Source organism: Dermacentor silvarum, chromosome 7, assembly GCF_013339745.2.
Source record: "Dermacentor silvarum isolate Dsil-2018 chromosome 7, BIME_Dsil_1.4, whole genome shotgun sequence".
In the NCBI taxonomy this organism is placed as follows: Eukaryota; Metazoa; Arthropoda; class Arachnida; order Ixodida; family Ixodidae; genus Dermacentor; species Dermacentor silvarum.
This window is the reverse complement of record NC_051160.1, coordinates 145,630,304-145,649,480: the sequence shown is the minus strand read 5'-3', so window position 1 is coordinate 145,649,480 and position 19,177 is coordinate 145,630,304. Positions and strand designations below refer to the sequence as shown.

The window sequence follows — 19,177 nt, the reverse complement described above, 5'->3', positions numbered from 1 at the left end:
GCACAAACCCTGCAGCATGAAAGAGCTTAAAAGAGGATTCACGCAGCAGCAGATGCTCCTTGGCTGCGTCTACAATGCTAGCTCAAGGCGTTAAGGCGCAGACGTGAATGCTTCGTGCAGGTCGCCAACTGTGCCTCAATCAACCGCCGCCAACCGCCTCATCATCTTCGAACAACTGCGTGACCTAGGTACCTTTTCCGGCTCTGACCACACCGACGTCAAAGATCGGCTTCACCTGTACGAACGGGTGAGCACTAGAAACTGGGATGCGACTGATGCTAGCGAACATCATATTTTACCTGACGGGCACGGCACAAGTGTGGTTTCTGTACCATGAGCAGGAAATTACGAGCTGGGAGGTATGTAAGCAAAGGCTCACCGATCTCTTCGGCAAGCCCATCGGACGTCATCGTGCTGCGCAGAAAGAACTTGCATGCCGACCTCAGACTTGCACTGAGTCCTGTGTGACATACATTCAAGACGTGCTCGCGCTTTGTCGCAAAGTCGATGACCAGCTGCCAGAAGCGGCTGGTGACAGAAGACGGCTAGCGTACGCAATGACACGGTCACAACCGTGCTGTCCTTGTGCCAAAACAGCACCAATGCCGTGGCCGCTAGCGTCGGTGCAAAATTCCATTGGAGCGGACATGTGAAAGTGGCCAAGAATCTATGGCGACACGAGTCGCGTCGTCAGCTCAGCAAATGCACTAGCTTGTTCGGGACCGCAGACAAAGGTCGCGTCTTAAGAAGTTCCGTTAGAGGGCGTGCGATGTCAGCAACATTTTGCACGAATCTGCGTAAGTAGGAGCAGAGGCCTACAAAGCTTCGAACGTCGTTTGTGCAGGTCGGCAAAGGGAAATCCTTGACTTCGCGAACTTTCTCCGGATCGGGGCAAACACCAGAAGAATTGACGAGGTGTTGGAGCACAGTAAGTTGCTCGGTGGCTGAAGTGACATTTCGTCGAATTGAGCTGAAGTCTCACCTTGCGGAACACTGAAAGAACTGTCGAGAGACGCTAAAGGTGTGTGTCAAAAGTTGTCGAAAAGACAATGACATCATCGAGGTAGCACAAGCAGATTGACCACTTTAAGCCATGAAGGAGGGGCGTGCGTCCATCATTCGTTTAAATGTAGCAGGAGCATTGCATAGCCCGAATGGCTTCACCTTAAACTGATAGAGCCCATCAGGTGTAATAAACGCAGTCTTTGCATGATCCATGTCCTCAAATGCAATCTGCCAATAACTGGAATGAATGTATATCGAAGAAAAATACTTGGAACCACAGAGACAGTCAAGGCTGTCATCTATCCGAGGGAAGGGGTACACGTCCTTTTTTGTTACTTGGTTAAGATTCCGGTAGTTGATACAGAAGCGCCAGCTGTCGTCCTTCTTTCTAACGAGCACGAAAGGAGATGCCTATGGGCTCGAAGGCTCAATGATATCACGGGCAAACATTTTGTCAAATTTTCACTGAACCAACTCATGAAGGAAACCCAGCAGTGGCTGAGGAGCAGCAGGAAGAACGAAAACAGCAGTCAAAGGCTTAAGGTTAAATACATAATAAAAAGTAACTTTTGATACCATGAAGGGCAACAACAGCAGACTGCCATTACCATGAACTCGAAGAAACAAAGAAATCCTGTTTGTCTTAATAGATGAGACCCACACAAAAGAAGTTCCACTATTATAGGCACACCGAATATTTTCAATCAAGAGGCACATATAGAAGAAGACATTGAATGTGCTTGCATAGTCCAAATGATTGTTTTATGAACTCTTACTTAAATTTCGGTTGCTGGAGCTTTACAAATCTTGGTGATATTTTAAAAAGCTTACATTTTACAGACCTTTATCAAAAATCTGCTAGTGCCCTCATATTAACAAAATGCGCCAAAGTATTCAGAGAATTAATTAGCTGCATCAAGTGTGAGTACCAATGGTTCTTATGCCTCTCGGTAGTGTCATCACTTTGTCTTCCTGCCTGAAAAGCCACCTCGTGGGCTTTCAGATCATCATTGTCACTTGTTTATTTCGACAGAAACACCGCTTAGTCCTAATAGTCACGACAGGTCTTTGCTGAGCCAAGAAGGTGATGGCTATGGAAGTTCGCCTTAATCAAATGGTAGTTTAAACGAAACCTTTTCACATGGTTTCTCTACAGGAAACCAACCAAGCACTTGCTTAGCATATCTCAAAGTTTGGCTTAAGAAAGTACGTCTTAAGGGAGTTTGCTGTATCTGCTGAATTTATAAGCAGCATGTTCAGACAGTTAGTGAATGTAAAGTATGTACAATAAAAAAAGATGTCCAAAATAATAAACCTGCATAAAAAAGTCACTCTAACCATAGAAGGGCATGCATCTGGCCTGGTTAGTTCACGATTATGAGAAGACGAAACAGCGCTGAACAACAGGACGAAGGGAGAGCACAGACACGGGTTCTCTTGCATGGAAGCTCAGCTAGACGAACACAGCGGTGATGCGATATGTGAACGACTTTTTAATATTTTACAGCTCTAACCCTTCCGACACTAAGCCTGCTGCTACCATAATTTATGGCGTATTTCAAAATGAAATAAGTTCCTTTGAATTGACCACGGAGAATACGTCAGACAACAGACTACGCTTCTTAGACTTGGAACTCTTGTTCTCAGAAATCTTTGTTTGTTGGGACTATGCTCCTCGGTCGCGCAACGGTCTCTTCCCCTTTTCCTGTGCACACTCCAAGATTGTGAAGCACGGCATTGCAAAAGCTTGCATGAAGGTGGCCCTTGTAAGGTGTTATTACCACCAAGCTAGCTAAAGTGTGTTACCAACAAGCTAGCTTTCAATCACCAGTATCGCGGTTGAAGCTTGTGGGATTCTCTGAAACGCTATTATCCAGCATAGCCAAAAACCTCGTAACGGGGTTAAAGAACAAGCTCCTGACGGCAGCCCAGCATGAGGTTAACTCGCGGCAAACGGTTCCGGTTATTCCTTATGTACATGATCATCATCAGCCTATATTTATGTCCACTGCAGGACGAAGGCCTCTCCCTGTGATCTCCAATTACCCGTTTATGCGAGCTGATTCCAACTTGCATCTGCAAATTTCCTAACTTCATCACCCCACCTAGTTTTCTGCCGTCCTCAACTGCACTTCCCTTCTCTCGGTATCCATTCTGTAACACTAATGGTCCACTGGTTATCCATCCTACGCATTACATGGCCTGCACGGATCCATTTCTTCCGCTTAATGTCAACTAGAATATCGGCTATCCCCGTTTGTTTTGTGATCCACACCGCTCTCTTCCTGTCTCTTAACGTTAGGCCTAACATTTTTCGTTTCATTGCTCTTTGTGCGGTTCTTGTGTAGATAAGGTTGCCCATAATCTCAAAAAAGTGGTCAGCAGAGCAGGTGTTAGATTGCTGTTCACAGCCCGAAACAAGCTAGATAGCATGTGTCGACAGGTCAATCGCGAGATCGAGGCCACAATAAGTTGCAAGAAGCATAGGCAGCCTTTTTTAAAAAAGTGTTGTGTATCCATTGTTTACAAGATCCCCCTGTCTTGTGGGCGTTTCTATATTGGACAAACTGGCCGGTGCATTAATGTACACATGGGTGAGCCCGCGAACAAAGTTAAAAAGAAGGCCACTGATAGTCAACTGTCACTGCATTGAATGCGACTGCGAGCCGTATTTCGAAAATCCGATTTTCTTATCAAAGCACCGAGATGAACGTGCTCGTCTTGGGTCAGGCCTATCACATCCACAGTAGTGGAGACGCATGTGTAAGCCTACCCTCCATTTTCCTTCTTTCAAAAGGAGATATCGTACCTGAGTTGCTAATTTGAAGTTTGAGTTTGCGCTTGCTCCTTGTGACTATATAGTGGCTGTCTGCTTATGTATGACGACCGAAGCAGACACATGTTGTTAGCAGAGCCCGTGTATGTGCTCTCCCTTTGTCCTGTTGTTCAGCGCCATTTCATTTTTTCGTAATCACTGTAACCAGACTGACATTTCAATTTGACTCTAACACATACTCCTCGTGAATTGCAGACAAGACTGTTTTTCCTGAGGAGTAAAGAACCATGCACTTTTTAATGTCCAATGCACTTACTATGGCATGGTCATTTGTTTCCTCAACAGAGGCAAAATAGACTGACTGGCAGTCAACCAAACAGGAAAGGAAAATGTCGACAACATGCAGTTTCTTGATTTTGAAGAACACACAAGAACATGACTGTTCATTACGATTTATAAAAATATTCACAACCTGTCCAAAGACACCTGCGCTAGAAACAACAAAAGAATTTTTTCGTCTGGACTTATCCTTTGCAGCTACGCAGTAAGTGAATGCGCCAACTGCTGCTTTCTGGTACATAATAGCGCTTCCTTGCTGGCTCCCCTTTCCGTACAGCACTACAGCTCCCTTTTGTGTGAACTTCCTCTTGAGGTTGTAGCCTTTAACTAGTGAATTAACAAGTGACCGCAGGTCGGCACTTTGCCACTTGTTATTCTTCGAGACAACTTGAGGAAGGGACATCAAGATCGCAAACTTCTCAACAATTTGCGCATGGGCGTACCTTGTGCCATTCACAAGGCGGAGTAGCCTCCCATTCATTGACTCGAAAGGGTATGCTGAGAAACCCCACAATGGCCCCCACTGGCTGACATGGTCTACCATGTGAAGAAGAATGTGTGCATTGTAAGACATGCACTCTCTTCCATACAGCTCTTGATAATCCTTCAAGAAGCGTACAAACAGCTTCTTAACTTCTGCAATTCTGTCCAGCGGAATGGATGGTTGCAAACAGAAGTGCATCAGTGCCACAAACATTGTCCAGTTTTTGTAATACTTTCTGGGTAGGAAACCCTTAAGGACGACTGGAGAAAAAAAAAGAAGCCAGTCACGCCATTCAGAAGCCTTCCAGAACTTCATTTCACGAAGCGAACGCGGCAGCCTAGTGGTTTCCCAGATTGGCGTCTGCTGGCTCAATCTTTGATCAATTTCCCCGAGATGTGATCCAAGACTAAATTCTGTTTGTCTTTTGTGGCTAAACCACATGAAAGTTGTAGTCCTAACAAATCCATTGCAGACTGCATGCATATAATCGACTACGAATGAACATGGAAATTTCAAAAATGCCATGAAAAACAAAACACTTGCACCCTTGATGCCGCAAGATGGCTCCCCCCTTCGATGTGCCTGTTCCACGTGTCTTTCGAAGCTGTTTTGTGTTCTTAGCCTCGGTGCTGCCTCTTCAATGGGATAAACCCGTGTGTGTCCTTTACCCTTGGCAATGACTTCTCCACTATGCTCACACCATGCACAGCCATGGGCACCGTTGAACTGTGTCATGTTCATGACAAGACAACGTGCAACAGTGTCAACAGTGCACGGGCCTGGGTATGCACGACATGTCTTAGCCATGCCACTCTTAGTTGTCCATGAAATTCCCTCAGAAGAAAGGCGGTTCATTGTGTCAACGTATGGCTTTAAAAATGCATTCATGTTTGGTTTACCAGAGCCAAACCACAGGCCAAAAAGCAGAAGCTTCTGGACCCTTTCTTTGAAGGGAAGTTCATTGACTTGGAGGAGCAAGGGCCACACGCTTTGACCAGATGATTTAAAAAGGGGCACACCATCTGTGTTCCATGTAAAAGATATGTCATCATCTGTCAGGGGCAAAGTGGCGTAACCTGTGCTCTGTGTGATGTCTGCAACATCATACGCAGGAGCCCTTCGGTTTTGTGGAAGCTTTCCACTCAATAAAATCTCTTTGATCTGGGCGTCAAGATCAAGAGTAAGGAAAAATGAGCCTGACTCTACAAGACTAGAAATCCTGTGCTGAGTAGTGCATTGCAAGCAAACTATATCAGCAGTGGCACATGGTAGTGAAACAAGGTACTCACTACATTTTGGACAACAAACATGTGTTGTACGTTCACATTCAAGCACAGAGGAGAAGTTCTTGAAGAAAAGATACTTCGTCTTTGGGAAAGTTGCGCCTTCCGGCAGGTGGGCATCGATAATTTTTAGAAGGCTCTCTGTTGCCTCCTTGGACGAATGATGTCGTAGACTGTGGGCCATCACCATAATCAGAGATTGGCCTTTTGAAATTTTGGCTTCCGGATAGAGTGGTACATCCTGGGAAAAAAATAAAAATATTTACACCATAGTGACAACTGATATTACCGCATATCCATAGACAACAACAGTATCAAAATTATGCTAGCATTATTGACTTGCTTGCAGTGCCGATTACCTTTTGCAAACCTTTACAGTTATAGATAATCATGAGTGCAAAACGTGTATGTAAACAAAAGTGTGACATCGACCAATTATGTGTAAAAATTAGCAATAGGTTTGTGTCACCTTTTAGATGTGTGCTTTTTCTTTTTTTATACAAAGACTGCTTTCTTAATAGGCAGCATTTCCTATTGGACAATGATGTCTAGGCAGTGCATTCACTGTAAATTATTTACATAGCTTTTCAATATTGTGTCACTCCCCTTGCATACCATGATGTATAAAACAGTCCTTCAAACTTTGTCTAACTACACATCTCTAATTTGCTACTACCACGCAGAGGAAAACTTCAGCTTTTTCACTGAAGCCTCTCCCATATGCTGTTTTGCAACTCAGGTGCAATGCCACCAAAGCTAGAACAACTTTCCGCACTGCCTACATTTGTAACAAAAATGGTGCTTGTGAGAGTACGCCGACCTATGCATGGAGGTGCACAACAACACTGATGATGGCGACGTCATTCAGGTGCCTCAACAACAATACCTGATCTTGAACTTTAACATGGATACATACAAACATATAAAAACCCAATTCGATGGAAAAACAGTGCCGCAGTAACTCAATAAGTAAGAGCATTGCATGGGAAATGTGAAGACAAGGGTTTATAAGCACCTGCGGCCATTTGCTCTTTTTATCTATTTTCATTTATACCATTTATTTAAAGAATTCTCACTTAAATTAAACTACAAATAATTTCGCTTATGTGTTCCTTGCTGTCACTGCATGTTGGCTTGTTACAAAAAGGCATCGTCATCCATAGAACTTAACATTGCTCTATCTTTTTAAATACTAGACAGAAGCACTGAAGGTGGCAGTCTGATTTAAGCTGTACCAGGGCAACAATGACGCATGTTTCTCTCGTATTGCAATTGTAACGCGAAAATGGTAAATTTCACACACGCAGGTCATATATATTAGGAATCTAAAATGTTGCTTCTTAGACGTGCAATAATAATTTTAAAAAACACCGCGCTTTCTAGGCACTGTGTTTGGTGCTTCAAATATAGCAGTAATATTTCTATTTGTATAATATTCTTTTCGGCCCGGCGACATTCACAATAGGCGCTGCAGCCAATCGATTCCGCGTCGTGTTTAGTAGCTCAATGCTACTGTTATAGGACACGACCATTTGCATATATACGCTCAATTATATTATCGCACAGACTTCAATGCTGTACGATATCAAGTTTTTCACTTTAAAATCGTGTTTTGAGTGCACGTGGTACCCTCTGTCAAAAGCAGTATGAACACATGGCAAGGCACTAAAACTTGAACTTGCTTAGATACTAACCAGTTCATTTTCTTCCTGTTGAGATTCCTCCGGTCCTTGGTCGCTTTCCTCGTCGGCGGTCGATGAGCTGTCCCGATAACTGCAGTCACATGGCTCCGTGCTTGCAACGTCACCGTCCTCGCTGTCTAAACATGCACCGCTGTTAAGGCTGCGTTCGCGCAAGCCGTCTTCGTGAGAGTTCGACAGGTTGAGTGGACTGGCTGCTAATGTTACAGAAGCGAGTGCACTTTCTTCGCTTAAATGACCTAGCGTGTTCTCGTCGCTCTCAGAACCGCCGGGACTACTGCCGACTTCGTCGGGGACAACCTGGCTTGACGATTCAGCGGCTTTCCTTCTACATCTCGTGCGGGCCGGGACGCCTACTAAAGCGTCATATAGATACGCCTTGTATCTCTTTCTTTTAGGCATCTCCGCAGACAATCTCTTCCGCAAAACACTGAATTCTAGCACCGCAAGCACCTCGACCAACTGCACTAATCCAAAGTATCCAGCGCTTGCAGATGGTACGACGGTACAAAAAGCATTTGCTTGGTTGTGCTTGGCTATGCTTGGCTAATAAAAATGTGTTTGCTGAAAATATTTTTACTTTATAATTTCTATCTTTTTAAGAATCTCTGCTAAAAAAAATAGTGAGATATAGGTGATGTTCACACCGCAATCCTCAGAGACAGCTTCGACAGTGTATCAAAAAATAATCTCGAGTTATCATGGTTTTAAGCTGCCGCCGGTTGTTCGAAAATTAGGTTTATCCAATCCAATCCAGTCATTTTTAAATGGAAAGCGCATATAAGATGGACGCCACCAGCAAGGTCCCCAGAGTTTCTGCCAGCGTAATTTTCTACGTGTCACTTCAAAACTGCACCATGAAGCACGTCCTCGTGAAATGGGAGACCGAGGACACGTGGGACGTGTATCCTGTGAAGAGGATCGCCGATATAGCAATTGGAATGGAGCTGCTTCGGGACCCGGCCAGCGCGCTACAAAAATTTCGGGATGTCGTTGTCGACATCGTGTGGCAGCCTGGTAAGCCACCAGCACCTGCCAGGATTCTAGCTGTTGGTAAGTAGAACTACAAAATGTCGTAGAACGTTATAGCCGCGGAAAGAGATCTTCCGTAGAACTAAAATGCGTGGTGCGATGTGTGCACTTCTACCACGCCGCAAGCTAGGTGTGAGGAAATCTTGAAATTATTTGATTTTCACTGCTGGAGAATTATCCGTGCTTGGCAAATTTTGATGTTTTTATGCCCTTCTGTTGGCAAGCGTGGGATTTGGCACGTGGTATTGTTGCGCACGTGGTATTTTTACCTATAATTGAGGCAATTGGCATTTTGAGGAATTTTGCATTGTGTGTTGCGTCCTGTCATTTTACATTTCTCTGACCTCGTGTATTTGTGCAGCAGGTCAGTTTTCGCGTGTCCCGTGTTTCACTAAGTTTTGCGCCCACTCGGCTTCGCACCCGCAAGCCAGTACCTAAATGTAATATTCTACCTGCTTTTCTCTTCATTTTTTTTCTTTTTCGTTTTCTTAACCATGCTGATGAGAGCTGTAGCACTGTTTCTAGCAGTTAGCTAGCACGTGCAAGGGTCACGTGGCCGATTCTGTTTTGCACGTGTTAGCTGAATAGGCAAGCTGAGTGGTAGGCCAGAACACACATTTTTTAACTATATTTCACATGAAGTAGAAAAGGTCTGTAAAATGGTAAAACTCTCTCTCCATGTACAGTTCACTTTTCGAGCGCATTTTATGCAATATTTTTTTTATTTCCTTCCACTTATGTACTTAAACGTCGCATATGACTGGCATAGGGATCATTTGTGTGTAGAAGGCACTGTACCTTACAACATGATTCATTCTTGATCTTTGTCTACAAGGCTACTAGTTTAGAAATGTTTAGCGTTTGCAGCGTTGGTCTTCTTATGCAGCCAGTAGCAGCAACTGCCCACTTCAGTGTAGATGCTTTTTGTTTTAATTGGTGCCAGCACATTTTAACATGCATCATTAAAGACCTGTAATATCCAGCTTACTGTGTAAAATGTGGACAGCTTCTTATGAAGTACATGCACACAATAGTATAGAAATTGTCAGCCAGAAACAATAGTATTAAAATTTGCCAAAGAAAGGCATTTGTTTTTGTGCACCAGCAAACCATCCACTATCATCGCAACTTGCATTGTTCTCTGCTTGCATGTTTACAGGAAGTCAGGCCTCCATGGAAAAAAAAACGAAACAGGCTGGCACTGGAGGCTGCCGAGACTGACAGCTCAGCCACTGGTGCAAAGGTAAATGTCAGTTCTTACTTTAAATAGTAATTTCCAAGTAACTGAGCTTTAATATGTTTGTAACCTGCACACTAACAAGCTTAGAAGTCAATTGTTAGCTTGCTTTCTTGGAGTGTAATTCAGGGTTCTGGCATTGTCTTTCTTTTTTGTTTTTAACCTGATGGCTGTTTGTTTCCCAAAACTATTTCATATATAACCTTTCTTTCCTCACTGCATTAGATTATGTTGAGTAAAATGTTATTGTCGGGACACGCCTACATCTTTTTTAAAGCAAAGTCCTACTATGTATGAAACTCTGCTCTTGGAACCACTGTGTGCACATTTTTGTCTGCAGCTATATCGTAATACTATTGGTGTGCTCTGTTGATATTGAAGGCTTCGATTCTGAAAGAGTGACTTCTGCCAGCTGCTAACCACTCTCACTCTACAATGACCCACTCATCTACCATGTATCTCTTTCATGGGAAATTTCGTGAAAAGTGCTGCTATACATGCATTTTCTCAAGCAGAAATAGTAGTCTAACAACGACTTTGAAGGTGCAGTATAGTTCATGAAACATTGCAAATGCACTTGTGCCACTTTTCACATGTACAGGGGTAGTACAGTTGCAGCAATAGTGCCCAAGTGCTACATTTGCTACTTGCTGCGCCAAAACCATCGAAAAATGCCTTGGATTGCGCCAAAGTTGCTCCAAAACACTAAGCGCGACCAACACTGGTTCGTGTTTACGCCAACTTGAGAGGAAAGTGGTGGCTAGCTTTGTAGCCTGGGTTTTGTAACTTCATCTTCAGTATATCGCAAGTTGCCACTGTTGTCAAGTATCATGTTGTAGAGTGTTCTGCTGCATTCATGTGCAGTAACGTGCACCCATATTAGTGCTCCCATGTTTTTTGTTTTCTCATGCCCCTATAAGGTGCATATCTTCATACTTAGCCCGTGAGATATGCATGATCATTTCTGCCACTGGGGACGGTAGACAAAATGAACTTTGGTTTGGTCACCCACGCCATTGGAAGACATCTTGGTCCTTTTAAATGACTGTCATGTTTCTACTATTGATGCCATATGTTTATGTATTTGTGTGTCTTGTTTCACTTACAGCAGTGCGAACATATGTTGTAAAATATGAATGCAAACAGCTTCGAATGGACTGCATGTTGCCTGCAAGGAACACTGTAGCAACGCACATGCCACATTTGAGTCTAGGTGCATGCAGTTTCGTGTTATTTGAATTGCCCGTGTGCATATGACATCGCGTGGCCTTGCTGCAAAGCTTGGCCACGTGATTTCATAGAGCCATGACAACAAAAATTTTAATGTGGAAATGAAAACAGACAGAAGCGAAGTGCGTGGACATATTTCTGCTGATCGAGAGTGATACGCATGAAAGTACTGACTGAAAGCCTGATTAGGTTGATAACATACCATGAATAATTCTTTTTGGTGTTAATAATGCACATGTTGGCAATGTCGATAAATGGATTAATTATAGCGGCAAGCAGGCCCGGTCATTCACAGCATGAATACCACAGTGCACCACATTAGTCGCTGTTCCACCGTAGAGCAGCATGCTTGTTAATTTGCCAAATCATTACAAATGGTCAGAAACGCGTTGGTTTGCAAAGCATTTGTAACAAATCATGGTTCAAATTATCAAAAGAATGCCTGCCGTGTGAGAAGCAAATCATCTAAACGGAGCTGCAGGTTTGCTGACATACTGGCATCACGTGGTTCCTACCAATACGCAGTGTGCAAGAATGCCTCTGGCATGTGCTGGAGAGGCTGCGCATGTTGTAGCAGTCAGCGGGAGTTTCAGTTTGTGTTCAGGCATGGGACACTAAGCAATGGGAGAAGAACTGAAATAGCACTTGAAGTAACCTTTATGTGTTTGAATAGCGGGAGTTTTTCTCCATTTAAATGTATACCACTGCAATAGAATCCCAAGTGCTGTTCAAGTTAGCCTTTGGTTCGAATTATGGGAGCTGTAATCATTGGGACTTCGCTGTATGAGGTAGACACTAGAAAGCGAAACATGGCAGTCTTTCATGCCCTCTAAAGTTGGATCTATGACTGTAAGGCAGTTTTTAAAAAGACTGCAGGGGAGTCCATCCCCCCCCCCCAAAAAAAAGTAAGTGCTCGTGGGAAATTTGCAACTACTTAATTAAGCTGCTCCAGATTGGAATATTCTGCTCCAAATTTGAAATTAGCCACTTCAAAATTGTCCTTCCGCCTCATAACCTCCTCCAAATTGAATATATTCTGCTCCAAAAATTCTTCCAAAACATTTTCTGTTTCACCTGCCCCACCCTTGCATGTATTATTGTGGAGAATTGAAACACAAACAACGGAGAGCATGCCTGAAGCATAATTGATGGTACAGCATGTGCTGTTGGCCAGTCATCCTTGTCTACATGCACACGGCGTATGGTTTTCGCACAGAATGTGAGGCTGCTTGCCCTACAGCCCTACTGTAATGTCACTGGGCCGATATTCTCCTATGCTTGTTTCCACGAGCAGCCCTGCAACCTGCATGGAAATTGCATGTGCATGTTGACAAGGATGGCTGGCTGACGGCACACACATACCTTCTGTTATACTTCAGACACGCACTCCGCTGTCTATATTTCAACTGTCTACAATAGTTCATGCTGCAATGCAAGAGGGTAGGGAGCTAATAGCTACAGCCACATTATTGAGAGTGCATACTTTGTCTCATTGCTGTTGCTGGACAACATATGCTGGCTTTTCTGGCTGCCCGCTTGAACATCATGATCGTATGAATGGGAATATGTTGTACAGTTTGAATGGCCAAACACCATAATTTAGAAAATCCTCGTACGTATTCACATATTAAAGTGTTGGCAAATTCAACATACTGATTCATGGTATATGTGTAATAATGTAAAGAAAATGCATTTTGGGTCACGAGATTACTGTGTAACAGACATTTGCCTGGAAAATTTATGCTCTCGCAAGCTATTGACGCGAGTGTGAGTAATAATGTTGTGTGTGCTTACACTAATAATGTTGTGTATGCTTACAGCGAACATGTGACCACTTGGAAGAAATAGAAAGTCTGCAGAACACAGTGGAAAGCCTGCAAGAAGAGCTTCGCGAGACTCGAGCTGAGCTTGCCCAAGCACGGCAGTGTATTGGTGAGTGCACATTTACCGATAAATGTTGTAGCAAGATTAACTTCTTTTTTAAGAAAGTCCTGCAGTTAGCTAATCTAGTGTAGGCTTTTTAATTAAATCAGGGCAGAGTCCTCAGATCTCTCTGCAATTCCTCCAGTTCCTGTACTGATGTCACAAATGCTGTGCATGTAATAAGTTACAAGCCATATTCTATTTTCAATCTATCTAAATATTCCAATCTTAGCAGTAAGATAGGGCACATCACGTGGCTGTACAATGATGTATGCAGGGTGTCCCAACTATCATGCACCAATATTTAAAAATATGCAAATGCCATGTACAACAATGTAATGTTGTTTGCTGCCGCTTGGAGATACTCGGTCTATTCTTTGCATTCCGCTTAATTATATTATAATTCGACGAAAAGTGTCAATGCGAACATTGTAGAGCAACATGAAAAACTCCCGATACAGCTTTCTATTGCTCAACACGTGCTACATAAAAGTTTTTTTGAGCGTGAAAGAAGCCCACGAATAGACGCACAGTGCCTCGAGTGGCCAGTCACGCAACAATTTTGCGTGTATTCACGGGCTTCTTTAACGCTCAACGAAACTTTTATGTAGCACATGTTGAGCAACAGAAAGCTGTATCGGGAGTTTTTCATGTTGCTCTACAATGTTCGCATTGACACTTTTCGTCGAATTATAATATTGGAGATGTTGATTAAGACTATGTAATTAAGCTGAATGCAAGGAATAGACCGACTATCTCCAAGTGACGGCAAACAACATTACCTTCTTGTACATGGCATTTGCATATTTTTAAATCTTGGTGCATGATAGTTGGGACACCCTGTATAAATGAGCACGTGGAAATTTCCTAAGCGTTGGTTGCTAGAGTGCTCCTGTGTGTGTGTGTGTATGTCTCACTCTCTGATTGTCTTTCCAGCATACCCCAGCACAGTATTTTTTGAGTGTGCTTGTGTATTCGTATGTGTGTGAGTCAGTAGTGACAAATGTTTCTTTGCTTCTAAGGAAGATATACCCTCGGCTATTCAGGTGCACCATGGAAGCCACCACGTAATTTTTGTCGGAGCAATTGTTCAGCTCACTTTGGCGGTGACACGGTTCAGTGTCACTTTGGCGGTGCGCTGCTACACGAGAAAGAAGTGCTCTTTTAAATTGATGGCCATGGCGACCGAGAGTCAGACGGGAAAGCATATAATTATTAAAATAAAAATGTGTGCACGAAAACAGTTTATTATTGTTAGAAACAACATTTACAATCCACCTTTATAAGCGCCGGCAATGACGGCAACTTGACCAGCAACAGTCAAAACGACTCGATCCGCCAAACAACTGCGCAGTCATTATCCAGCGTGGTCGTGAACAACCTGAGAGTGAGAGTAGTTTTTTTGCTGTTCTTGCTGTTTTTTGCGGTGTGGCACATTTTATTACATTGTAACGTTAGCAATTTAAAACAATGTTATTAGAAATTAATCCTGACTCTTCTTTTAATATCACTTTATGAATCTTCTAAGCATTGCTAACGAGGCTACACACTTCGCCGGCGCGAAGTGAGTTCGCCGAACACACTCGCCGGCGAGTGCACTCTGCATCACGTGTCACTAAGCGTTCCCGTGTGGCAGCCTGCGAATGACACTAGCCGCGAAGTGCACTCGCTCAAAGTGCACTTTACTTTGCCCGTGTGGCACGGGTATATGTTATTAGTGGTACATCACGGCAGTGCAACACATTCATCACGTGGTGCATGCTCTTTCGAGAACTCCGTCAGATTTCTGTGTCAGCACCACTTATTTTGTAGTTTTGCTTGCTCTTATGGGTTATTCTGTTTTTTCTAAAGCTTTTTCTATTTCTTAAAGTCAAGCTATGGCACAATTGGCAAATGGCAGAAATGTCCGATTGTACAGCTACCTGAAGTGCCCTTTCTATGACACACTCTTCATATTACTCCATTTTTTTTGAAGATGCTGCAAAAATGGTCAAGCGACTAAAGCACATGATAGACAAGGCTGGCACTCCTGCAGAGGCTGTTGGCGTTGCACCGGCCCCAAAAGTAAGCAATTTTGTATTCTGTTGGCAGATAAATGTTTCTAACAGGTGTAATTGTGCAGTTAGGATGACATTATGGACAGTAGTTTGAAAGTCGTTCCAGCTTTTAATGTAGGCCAATTATTATTTAAGAATGTTCTTTCAGAGCCACTGCTAAAGCAGTGGCTGACATCGGGACAGGTGAAAGCCGATAATCCACTAATCAACTGAGCTCACTTAACTTTCACAATTAGAATTAGATGGCTTATTGCAATAGCAAAATGGAATTTAGATCTAAAAATTGTTATTCCTCCTGCTGTTGTAATATGACAAGTTGGGCTGTCTGTGCATGTAAAGCCGACTCTGAGGCTGAGCACAAACAGCCATTCCCTTGCGCATACGTCACTCAGTAGCAGGAAGCCAGGTCGCTGCTCAAGTGGCTAGCTTTGTTCAAAACAGCACCATCCTTCAATGTCTGTTCATTGTCTCTGTTTAGCATTGCCATGGTTACAATGGCTAGTTGGTTTTCGGCTGCTGAAAATGTTCACACGGTCACTCCTTGCGTAGCTGTGAACACATATGCCCATTTCGTTGTGTATGTATGAAGCTGCGCATCCCTATTGACATGTGCCTTCAAATTCCTGTGATTACAAGCATATTCATTTGCTTTCCGACAGCAGGACCTGCAGGTTCACAAAGACGACATTCTTCCACTGGCATTAAGCGATTTGCCACTAATGCTCTCGTGTATGTGGAAACGAAGTCTCAATTGTAGGATAAATTGCAGCTTCATCAGGACACAATCCCACTACAAGGAACAGACATTTCTGCCTTAAAGTTCTGTCCTTTATTATTATGCACTGCCTGTACACATGTGGTGTTTTGGCATCTATCTAGTAACTGTTTTGAAAAGCTCCTTCCACCATGGCCAAGCTATGCCTCTTCATACTGTAGATAGCTATACTCTCCATCTCGCGCATAGCAGGCAGCACTACAAAAGCTAACGAGACTTCTCTTGCTGTTTACATTCATGACGAAATGGTGCATCACATATGAAAGTTATAGGTATGTGACATGTAAGTCTGTGTAACATTACGTGCCATACTTTTGTCTCAGTATATGCAAAATTTTATATGAACTGTCTCACACCTTAACCTATTTAGTACCACAAACGAGCAGAATGACATGTTTTGCAATCGGCAGTGCCAGAACACCACTTGTGCTTGTGATTAAATCATTGTATGTCTTATATCAAAATACAAAAATGCACAAACATTGCACGATTCAACTTAGCTTTACGTCTATCACTTGTAGTCATTCTTCTGAAAAAAAGCGTCTCCCTAGAAGTGGGACTTCTATGACCACACTACTTGCTTAGCTTGTGCAGCATTGCTTGCTTAGTAAGAAATGGAGTATAATCACTTGAGCAGTGTAATGCTGATGGTGGTGTGCTGGTTTCATGCAGCTGAGTTAACACTTCCTAGTTATGTCTCCTCGAGGACATGGCTGCTTGCACTAATGAACCTCCTAGCGAAGGTTTTCTGTAATCGCAATTTCTGATATCTAAATGCTGATGTGGCATGTACAAACCGCTTGCTTCAATTTCTTATTGGGATGAGCTGTCTAAAATTTAATTTTCGCTCATAATTGCAATATCTATCTAATTTCACCTGTCTTCTGATGACTAATAATGCCATGCTTCTACCTTGACAAACCTATTATGAAATTAGTTCATTGAAGCCCAATGTCAGTGGAAGCTATCAGTAACTATTAAAGGCTATGCTAGCTATAAAAATGCTGCTTGTGTTTGGGGTTTATTCACTTTGTAAGATTAAATTTTTATACACAAGTGCAGTCAGTGAATTGACAATTGCATGTCTGCAAGGGGAAGTCAGACAGTTGTATTCGAAGACAATTGCATCTTGTTTGATACTTCTAGTGAACTTGTGCCTCACTAATTAAGCTCAGCTTGACCCTTGGCCCACTACTTAATCAGGCTTGAAGCTTGTAATATCTGCTAGTTACTAGAATTGCACCAGAGCTCACCCTGTGTCATCCCTCGAGGGATAACCCAACAAAGAAATGACTCGCATGTGCCTAGATCTAAGCAGATGCATGTCATTCTTTTGCATTGAAGTTCCCGATACTTCCTAGTCTTAGGTGAAAGTGCACGACTTAGCACAATGCATGCATGTTATATGCATGCATTGGACTGCTTTGTTCCTTACACTGAATCGGCACGAAGCAGCTGCTGCTGTTTTTGCGAACCTCAGCCTATTTTCTAACCATTCCTTTATCAAAAGCTTATAAAATCTGCACATGTTCTATTGTTTCGCAGGTAGACATCGGTGACGGTGTGTACGTTGAAGAAGGCCTGCTTATGAGGCTGCGCCTGGATGCAAATAATTCAGGTTCACGGTTCGCGAGGGGCCTCCTTAAAGCTCTTTTTACAAAAGAAGAGCTTGAAGGGAGGTCCCTCTTTGGGCGGCCTTCGAATGCCCATAAAGGCCTTCCGCAGAAGGAGCCACTAGACTCCAGGAAGGTCAACGCCATATTGGGTATGTTTGTGACAAAAAAAGGATCTTAATATTCTTTGCAGTTTTCAACAAACTTGTTTCATGGCAATTTCAGTGCTATGTTAGGGTAGTGCTTGCTTTCCAGGGAAAATTGCTATTAACCTGATTATAATAGCATATTATAATAAAAGCTTTGCCAACTTAACTGGAAAACTGTCATTACTGTTGCCATAAGTGTTTTTGTGATTGAGGCTATGGTCTACAATAACCTGTCTCGCGGAAAGCTATGCTGTTTGGTGACAAGCTCACTTTGACGATGTCTGCCTGCACAGCAAAAGCATTTTATAATCTCGCTGTAGAACCTCCATAATGCCTGTTCAACTGCTTACATGTTGCTTGTATCATTTCTTGGTCCTTAAGTGCTCTCTTAAGTCAGCTCGTCTTTGTACTTGTGCCCAAGCAAAGCTGCGACACAGTTTCGACAGCCACTTTGCCTTTCCTAAGATAGTTCGCATGCATGAAACTTCCATGTACTGTTCACAATATGAATATGGAAGTTCATTAAACTGAAGTTGATTTGCAGGTTTTGTTTGTATATGACAATTGGTATGATAGAGCTTATGTGTCTTGCATCTCTAGGGGTTGCGCACATCCATCATTGTCTCAGCTCGTATGCACTAACTTAGCCATTTCATGCACTTTAGAAGGACTTTGCACAAATCAGATGAAGACGTTTAGAGCTCATAGGGTTGAAAGCTTGCATCTTGTGCACTTCCTTTCACAGAAACAGATGCATGGTGTGTTGCAATGTGCAAAGTAATGAAACCAATGTATTGCCTTTTTTTCTCTCTCTCTTGTCTAGGCTACACAACGCGGCACTTCAATGTCCGGCCAGGACAGCTCAAGAACACATTGTCGTCACTTCTAGCCCGGGGCTATTAAATGGATTATTCAATTGCAAATTTAAACGTGTTTCTGTTGCATGCCACACCTAGCCACTTGGCAGCGTGTGACGCCTGCCTTTGTTTATTGCCTGCTTCTATGAGAAAACAATTCTTTTATGTAGTCGCTATATACCTTACAATGGGCAGCATTTTAAAGTTTCTTGCCAAATGTCAAGCTAATGCATATTACATCATTACACACATTAAGTAACTTTCATTAAAGCTTGCATGCTATTCACTAAATTATTACTGTAGTCAGTTGATTGGTATATCTTATTTAAAACAGCAACAAATGTGCGTTACTTGGAAAGTCATTACAGTGTTCACTGAAGTCCTACAAGCAGTTCTTGGACAGTTGCAAATAGGTTTTTAGGAATTAAATAAAGATGTTATTCAGAGATAATAAAAGGTTTGCAAAGATTGCAATATATCTGTGGCCATTAGTCAACAGGATGTTACTAGCAAGTTGTTTGGGTGTACAAAGGTGGTTAATAAATAGTTGCTTCACAGTTTCAAGGAGGTACATAAAAATTTAATTCAGAGACAAAAAAAAGGTTTGTAAAGCTTAATTGCGATATATATATATATATATATATATATATATATATATCCGTGGCCACTAGTTGAGAGGATGTTACTAGAAAGTTGTTAGGACGTCAAAAAGTGGTT

At 42.7% G+C, this 19,177-nt stretch overlaps 2 protein-coding genes across 2 annotated transcripts; one reads left to right on the top strand and one right to left on the bottom strand.

The window, feature by feature from the left end:
• Positions 1-208: 208 nt before the first annotated feature.
• LOC125947007 (uncharacterized) lies at positions 209-8,143 on the bottom strand. Its single transcript, XM_049671284.1, has 2 exons — positions 7,582-8,143; positions 209-6,128 (listed from the first exon to the last, which is right to left on the bottom strand). The coding sequence occupies exons 1-2, from the start codon at positions 7,987-7,989 to the stop codon at positions 3,999-4,001; spliced, it is 2,538 nt and encodes an 845-aa protein (XP_049527241.1). The 5' UTR covers positions 7,990-8,143; the 3' UTR covers positions 209-3,998.
• Positions 8,144-12,910: 4,767 nt separating this feature from the next.
• On the top strand, positions 12,911-18,513 carry LOC125947006 (uncharacterized). The gene is made up of 4 exons (XM_049671283.1): positions 12,911-13,018; positions 14,985-15,073; positions 17,387-17,606; positions 18,427-18,513. The coding sequence occupies exons 2-4, from the start codon at positions 14,996-14,998 to the stop codon at positions 18,504-18,506; spliced, it is 378 nt and encodes a 125-aa protein (XP_049527240.1). The 5' UTR covers positions 12,911-13,018; positions 14,985-14,995; the 3' UTR covers positions 18,507-18,513.
• The last annotated feature ends 664 nt before the right edge of the window (positions 18,514-19,177 follow it).